Genomic DNA, 7,982 nt, shown 5'->3' with positions numbered 1-7,982 from the left:
AACAGGCAGATCGACTGAAATTCACTGCTTGGGGGAGCAGTGGGAGAGACAGGTGAGGTCTGTTGCACCACATGGGTCACCTCCCTGGCTGCGGGTTGAACTGTGGTGCAGTGGCTGTGGATAGCTTCACAGTACTTTGCTTTAGCCCCTTGTGCTACCAAGAGGGCCCTCCTATATTAGGTCATTTTTAGGGACAACTGACCTAGTTCTAAAAATTCAGGATTACTTGAATCTAATAAACTTTTGGGAGGTTTGCAAAGTATGACAACAGTGAACTCATTATCATTTGGAACCAAAAAGGTAATACATCAATGAAGCAATAAATGATAGCAGAGTTCCTTTATTCCAAAAGTATTTTAATACAATTATAGTACAGTTATGAAGTCACCTTCAATTCACTGAATATATTCAAGTTATTAATAAAAATATTATACATCTTTTCTCACTACTTTAATATAATTAAAGTATTTGGTTCTTATAGATGAAACTAATTGCCATATTCATTTTCATACTTGCTAGTATGAAAGTAAACCTATGGATTATGGTAATAGGGCTTTAGATCCTTTTGAAGTCTAAATATCAAAATCATGTTTTTTAAATGCTGCAATTTAAATTCTAGAAAGAACAGTCAATTTAAGGCAAGATAAAACTTTTATACAACTTTAATTTGAAAATATAAAATATTTCATCAAAGATCATACATGCCTTAACATTTAGATACTCATAGATTCATATAAAGGCAGATAAAAACATCAGTGCAAGTTCTACACTGGGTTCCTCAGTAAAGAAAACAGGTTCTTGGAGTAAATCATTACTTTCAAATCCCAAAACACTGCAGGACTTACACACCATCATAATTATTATTTACTTGATAAAGGAAGGTATAAAAGCATTGTGACAATATATAAAAACTAGTGTCTTGGCCAGTTTCTTTTTTAAACTTTTGTTTCAGATTTATCTTAAAGTAAGCCTAAAAAAATGTTTTAAAAAAATCAAGTGATTTATAATCTATTGATAGCTGTAGTGCAAAGATGCTCCTTTGTCTCCCCTTTTCCCCATTTTTGATAAGGGCTGAAATTATCATTTCACAAATAGCATTATTAAAATATATGTAAAATGTGCACAAGTGTATTTTTAATGACCAAAGAAGGCACAAAATGAGTTAAATTAGGAGAAAACATTACCACTTCTTTTGAACTCTGGTTAACTGTACAGCATTAGTCATATATACTCTTAAATAGGAATCCAGATTTCTTATAATTGAAAATTGATATATTTTCTAGCTCTACTAATTGTGCTAAAAGACACTGCTGTAACAGACTGCATGTAGGCTATATACACTGAATCCAATTAACAATGACCTTTCCCCAAGATAGTACTTTTTAAAAATTCTTATATTTTTAAAAATGGTAACTAAGTGATAACTCATGGAATGGAATTAGGTAACAAAATCTTTAGTGAAAATATCTAGTACTTCTTTACACTTGCAATTATACTTACATACTTTAAGGAAAATGTTAACTATAGGTGGACAAAGCAAACAGTGGTGCTTTGATCTGCATTTTAATTAACTTATTAAATAAACAACACATTTTAACAACAACAAAAAAGACATTCACATATCATACTCAAGGGGTTTCCTACAAATGGACCATTAGTGTTAGGCACCAAAAATTTCAAGTTTTTTTTTTAACCTTACATACATTTTTTTTATCCCATAGATACCCATACCTTATCAACTCTTCTATTTCTTCTCTGCAGGTATCACCATTTACATGAAACATTTGCACAGTTCATAAAACTTTTATTCTGGGCAATTTAATTGGAGATTGTCTTTTCTTTCTTGGTACTCTTCATTGCATGTTTTGTCAGTTATCTCACAGCAACTAATAGCTACTATCTCTGTTTCCATTTAAAAAGTGTCTTTCTACTTTAACCATGAGAATTATTTATATATACATATTTATCCAAACTAAACACTAAATTCTGTGTAAAGTTGAATAACTAATAAAAAATGAACCTTATTCCTAATGATTACTGTAGAATAACTTTAATCATGTCCCTTATGATTCTGAATCACATTATATTAAGGAAAGTAGTTCATATAAATATACAATGTTTACAAATGTAAGTAAAATGGATTATAACACAAACTTCACCATGAAAGTCTACATTAAAATTCAATCTGGACCCTAGAATTCTTGTCCTGTGCCTCCTCTGAAGATCTGCCCTGTTACACAAGGAGTTCTTTTCGCAAACAGGAATGAGCACATGGCTGAACACGTCACCTGTTTAATGAAGGAGTGGAATACAACACATGAAGGTGAAGTTACCAAACTTCAACTCACACTCACACTCCTGGGAATATAGGATTGTATTGGAATGACAGAATTTAGTGTACGGTTACATTGAAAAATCTCACTCACTGGGCAACAAAAAGATCAAGTGGCTGCCTTTTTAATTCATGTATCAGAAACATAGAAATGATCTTCCTGTGAGAAAAAAATTAGTAAGTGTACATAATTCTTGTCTTTAGTAAGTTGAAAGTGAGTGAAAACTATCTGCTAATTATTTTTAAACTCAGGGGAAGTGCCAGGAAGCATATGAAGTTAAGGCACCATTATTTACAACTTCAGTGGCTGGCACTTACTCTGACAAAGGCTTTAAAAATATGAATGGATGATACAAAACAATATTATTTTCCCCCTAATTCTATAAACTACTTAGTAGTTCTTAACGTAGCTACCTAATTTTTGTGCTTTGCTTTTCTGCCCTGTGAATAGCAGCTATATTCTGTTGTAACGTCTGTAGCCTTCCTTTCCTTTGGTGTTTGCAAACATAGTGGTGAGGACAATGAAGTGTGCACAACAGGAAAGCAAACGTGCTGTGTACATAACATGGTACCATCAGACCAAATAAAGCTGTAGTTCTGAATTATTCAAGATATGATTAAATCCTTCACCAACTCAATCTTTTTCAGGCCTTGTTATATATTACATTTAGGGTTTACAGCTTTGACTTTAAAACAACAATGGCTTTAGCAAATTCATAAAAGTTAGTTATGTGACTGTTGGTCCAACAGATATACTGAAAGGCAGCAAGTACACTTGATAATTTCTATCCAAGGATAAAAATACTATACAAAGTTCACGTGGGTAGATGTGTACACGCATTTATAATTATTCTTGATTCCAAAACTCAGAAATTTACCACTTACAAATAGGTTGCTGCAGCCAGCTGATACCATTTAACTGTCTCTTTGCTCAAGTTGAAATCTTTCAAAGGCAGGGTTATTCCACCTAAGAAAAAATTTTCCCGCAGAGATTCTGCACTGAGTACACTTAGTTGAAGTTCTCTTTTTCTTAGGGTTTCTTTGCTATATCCACTGTACACAAGCTACAGCAAAGGGAAAAAAAATAGTTACAGATTATTTTTTGGTTTCTTGGATTAAGTAAAAATGTGAGACTTCTTAGAGTGACTGATTATTGACACTGATTATGACACATCTGATGGAATTTGTCTCATATTTTAAAAGTACATTTTGTATTTCAGGAGTCCAAGGTTATTATTCCTCTAAACATCTGACATAAGAATGTACAAAGTAGACTGCTATTAGCTAGGCCAAAAAATATACTTTTTCTGAATGGAGATACAGGGGATATAAAGACAGCACTAATCAAAGCTATCACCAGCCACTGCAGCTCCAGTTTAATCTCAGGCCAGCCAGGGAGCTGACTTACATGGTGCTCTTCTGTCTTGCCTGTTGCTCCCTCAGCAGTGTATTTCAGTGCATCTGTCTGTTCTGCCCCCTACTCTCTGTCCCTGGTGAATCTCTCACCACTCCCTACCCCTGCCCGCACCTCTAGCCTACACTCCAGTTCTTGTATGCATAAATAAATCTTAAAAAAAAAAAAAAAAGATCTAATAGCTAAACAAAAGAGAAATGAAGGAAGAAAGCTAGAATAGCATAATTATGATTGTTTTACAAAAAAAAGAGATTAAAATTTTATGTATAATGAAATTCTGATTACCTACTTCAGTGCATACTCACCAGTTAGAAATGTAGTTTACAGCACTGAGAGTGTTAAAAAAAAAAAAGCTACTGTCTTTCAAACACATCACATGTGATGTTTAGCTTTCTTTTTTTCCCCAAGAAAAGATTACTCTTATTTCTGAGAAATATCTCCTTAAGCCAATCCTTTCACTCTGCCCATAAGAACTAAAAACAGTGACATTTTACTTTCATTAAAATACATTACTAGGGTCCTCCTTGGTGGTACAGTGGGTTAATGCACAGCACTCTCAAGCTAGCCACAGCCACTTTGCGAGTTTGATCCCCAGCCAGGGAGGTGACCCACATGGTGTGGCAGACCTCTCTCGACCAGCCCACTGCTCCCCTCAGCAGTGTAACTTCGTTGATATGCCTGTTCTGTTCCCTACTCTGTCTCTTGTGAATCCTCTCACCGCCCCTGCACCTCTGGCTTGTACCTTAGTTATGTCTGAATAAATAAATAAATCTTTAAAGAAGAAAAATACACTACTAGAAAGAAAGTAAATACTACTTTCTGGGCATAATGCCAAACATTATATGCTTACAAAGGTATGAAAGGATATTCTACAGCTTTAGTAAGTTTATAGCCTTAATGAAAATTCAAAATTTTTTGCTTCCAAATCTCAATCCAGGTATTTTTGTGTGGACACCATGTTAATGTAAGTAAATAATGTAATATTTATCCTAAAGAAGTAGCGGATTAAGGAATAGGTTGACCACTGGTGACACAAGCTATGCAACTTCTGTCGTCAGACATGGTACGGATGGAGGGGAAATGCTCTGAAAAATCAGATTTTCCACGCTAATTTATGTTATGACCTCCCTTTTTTGTATAATAGTAATATCAAAATATTCTGAGCAACTTTCAGCTTACAATTGGATTGCCTCAGCAGCAAAAGGTGCTGCCTGGCCCTGACAAGCAAGCACTGCACCAGGGTGAGAAATTCCTCTGAAGTCAAAAGTGACTTGACAACTGGCTGATCAATAAAAGCAAAAGGGCTGTTTCTGCAAAGTCTCTCTCACTGCTGGATGGAGGAAACCACAAATCTCATCACTCTACTATCTGACCTACCTTTCCATTCAGCTTCTAAAGAATTACTCAAACTTCCTACTGTCTGGCTTTTAGATGTGGAAATTCATCTAGGTTGCCTGTTTTAGAGCTGGTCAGGTTTCTACCTGCTACACTTCAAAGGAATTCACACAAGTCTTCTGGCTAGTCTTTCAGGATTCTACTGTCTAGTCTTTAGATAATTCACCTATGTCTCCTATTCAGAGCTAATTATGCTTTCTACTGTCTAGATCTCAAGGAAACTCACTTAAAACTTTTAACAAGTTTCTTCAAAGAACTTTTCTGTAATTTGATTTGCAAGAAATTTCCTCTTCCTGCCTCCCAGGATGTCTCAGGTAGAAAAAAAACCCATTAGGTAGTAGATAAGGTTTAAGGGACTTTATTTTAGTTAATCTTCACTATAGTAATATTAGTCTTAAACTTTGTGCATCTATGTACCTGTTTTTAACCTTGATTGATTTTAGAATGTTATGATCTCAAGTAAAGGTCAAAATGACCCCAGACTATTCTTAGAAAAAAGGTGATAGTGATCTCAGCCCCTTTCATATGCTAATGTCATCCCTCTGCCTGCTTGAAATATATAAAATAAACCTCTGCTGAAGTCAAAGCAGGAAGATTTGCACCCAACTCTGACTCCTGTGTCTTCCTCACTCCCACTTCCCTTTACTCCCCTATTTTTAGAATATCGCCTCACTGACATTGTTCCCACCTTAAGACCCTGCCTGTTCTGCCCCCCAATAATCCGTGATCAGGGACAAAGTCTCCGACACACTGGTTATAAGTTTGTAAGTTCCACAATGTTGAGCTGATGTTTGCTGTTCTACCTTCCTTCCTTCAATTCTCTTTTGTCCAACTATTAGATCATTTTTTTTAAAAGATTCATTTATTTATGCATACAAGAAGTATGACTTTGAAACTACAGCCAGTTAAGCAAACAAACTCTTTGAAAGATTCATAAAAAAAAATAGGTCGGTCGATATCTACAGGGCTGCCACCACAGGAGAAAATAGCAGTTCTGTATGACCTATAGGTACAAGCTATAGGGAGTAGAAATTTCAGCTCAGAATAAAAAATTATCTAAAAATTGGAGCTGCCAAAGAAAACTGGACTGTCTGAAGTGTTTCAACATAGACAGCTGACATCCACCATTTTGAAAATGTAGCAGGAGTTCAAGCACTGAATGAGAAACTAAAATCGAAGTGTCTTATGGTTAAGGGTTCAATTCTGCATTGGATTGAGATTTGCTTTATTAGCATACTAGATAGTTTGGCAACCAATAACTAAAAATTTTAAATTCTGTGATTAATATTTAAAATCTCAAAACAAATCAGAAAATTGTTAGAAATTATTTTAACGTACCATTTCATTGAATGTTGGATTCCTAGTTTTTCGTGTAATTTTGGTTTTACGTTTGGATGTTTTGTGGGTATCTGGAAGTAGGTATGTTTTGACATATGGATTTGGGTCAGCCCCATCTTCAGTAACCTATAAAAAAAGCAGTCTCTTAATAGTAATGCTTCCTACAAGAAATAAGTTTCCTCCACAATCATGATTATTTGTAATCACTCACAAGATCTTTGATGTGCATCACCATGATGAAAAGAGTTCCATTTCGGTAAGAGACAGATAATTTCACTGCTCCTCCTATTTGGCCTGGAGTAGGACTGAGGAGACCTGTAGCTGAAAAATTCAAATATGTAGTCTTTATTTTATCTTGCAGTAGTATAACAAAATAATTCTGCTTTAATTCTAGGACCATGACAAGTGTGATGTGTGATGTGCCACGGGGTGCATCTTGGTAGGCCACTGATCCTGGTAGGCCACTGATATACACTTCTTTAGTAAGTACACTCTATTAAGAAAATTAAGTTTATCCAGAAATAGAATAGCTTAGAACACTATCTTCCTCTCATTCTCACCGAACTATAGCCAATAACCTATCAGTTTACCATAGCTATTGAGAAGTTGCAGACTTGCAGGTTATAGGAAGCCATGAATTATCAATAAAGAGAAAAAAATAATCTTACCTGCAGACCTAGCTATTCCTTCAGCTTTCTCATCACGAAGTAAAGGATGGAAAAAAGTACAAACAAGGTCGCACTGAGAAAAAACAAAAGATTCATTAATTTAAGTATTATGTAGCCCCAAAGATAGTATGCTATTATTTTTCAGTTATGACAGTCACCTCTGCTACGTCTGTTGAAGCACTCATCAAACTCTGTAGGTAACTGTTTAACTCAATTTTTCTTTTGGCTGCTACATCTTTTATGTTTGTTCTTCCTAGAACCATCCTATTAGGAAAGCTATGAAAGAAAAGTAAAACAACAAAAAAATGTGGAATTAAATTATTTCAGCAGGAAGACAAAACACAAATATATATTTATTTACTTATCATACAAAGTGCAGTCTTAATCCATTATAAGGGAAATTTTTATGATTTCCAAGTACTGGTTTGATAAAGTAGTTCAAGTATTATCATTAACCTTTGTACAAAAGGTACATGCATTTGGTAACAAGTTATATTTATTTCCTATCACATAGTTATTTTCTTTCAATACTAACCATTCACAAATTAATAGCTACAGATCTGTTCCCCCAAAGCAAAAGCTATTTTTCACACACGACCCAATTAGCAAAAGCTATTGTAGCCACCAGTAAAATTCACAAAAGGGGTATGTCAAAGTCTAAATAGGAAATTTTAACTCTGCCCATTTTGGTGGCAAAGGTAAAATGAGTTTGCACATGGAGAAAAACTGTGATAGTCACTTTATGGTCTCCTTACTTTTGAAAGCTAGTCTCAGAAGAATATGAACAACTTGACAAAATTTGCTGGTCATGAGTTATGTTAAAACTGAGGGTTTC

The 7,982-nt window shown here is 34.8% G+C and overlaps 1 protein-coding gene across 3 annotated transcripts in view; it reads right to left on the bottom strand.

Moving 5' to 3' along the window:
- Positions 1-341: 341 nt before the first annotated feature.
- PIK3C2A (phosphatidylinositol-4-phosphate 3-kinase, catalytic subunit type 2 alpha) overlaps positions 342-7,982 on the bottom strand; it is an 81,775-nt gene continuing 74,134 nt past the window's right edge. For 2 of the 3 annotated variants that reach the window (XM_012725643.1, XM_012725644.1), the window contains 5 exons: positions 7,306-7,423; positions 7,148-7,220; positions 6,691-6,800; positions 6,480-6,605; positions 342-3,396 (listed from right to left, as the gene is read on the bottom strand). In XM_012725643.1, coding sequence (XP_012581097.1) covers positions 3,214-3,396; positions 6,480-6,605; positions 6,691-6,800; positions 7,148-7,220; positions 7,306-7,423 — 610 coding nt within the window. In that variant the 3' untranslated portion in view covers positions 342-3,213. The remainder of the gene's footprint in view (positions 3,397-6,479; positions 6,606-6,690; positions 6,801-7,147; positions 7,221-7,305; positions 7,424-7,982) is intronic. The other variant, XM_004683011.2, reaches the window with a different exon arrangement.

The sequence above is a fragment of the Condylura cristata genome, unplaced genomic scaffold, assembly GCF_000260355.1.
Source record: "Condylura cristata isolate star-nosed mole 26May11 unplaced genomic scaffold, ConCri1.0 scaffold00015, whole genome shotgun sequence".
Classification (NCBI taxonomy): Eukaryota; Metazoa; Chordata; class Mammalia; order Eulipotyphla; family Talpidae; genus Condylura; species Condylura cristata.
Note: the sequence above shows the minus strand (reverse complement) of the source record. Positions and strands in the feature narration are given on the sequence as shown.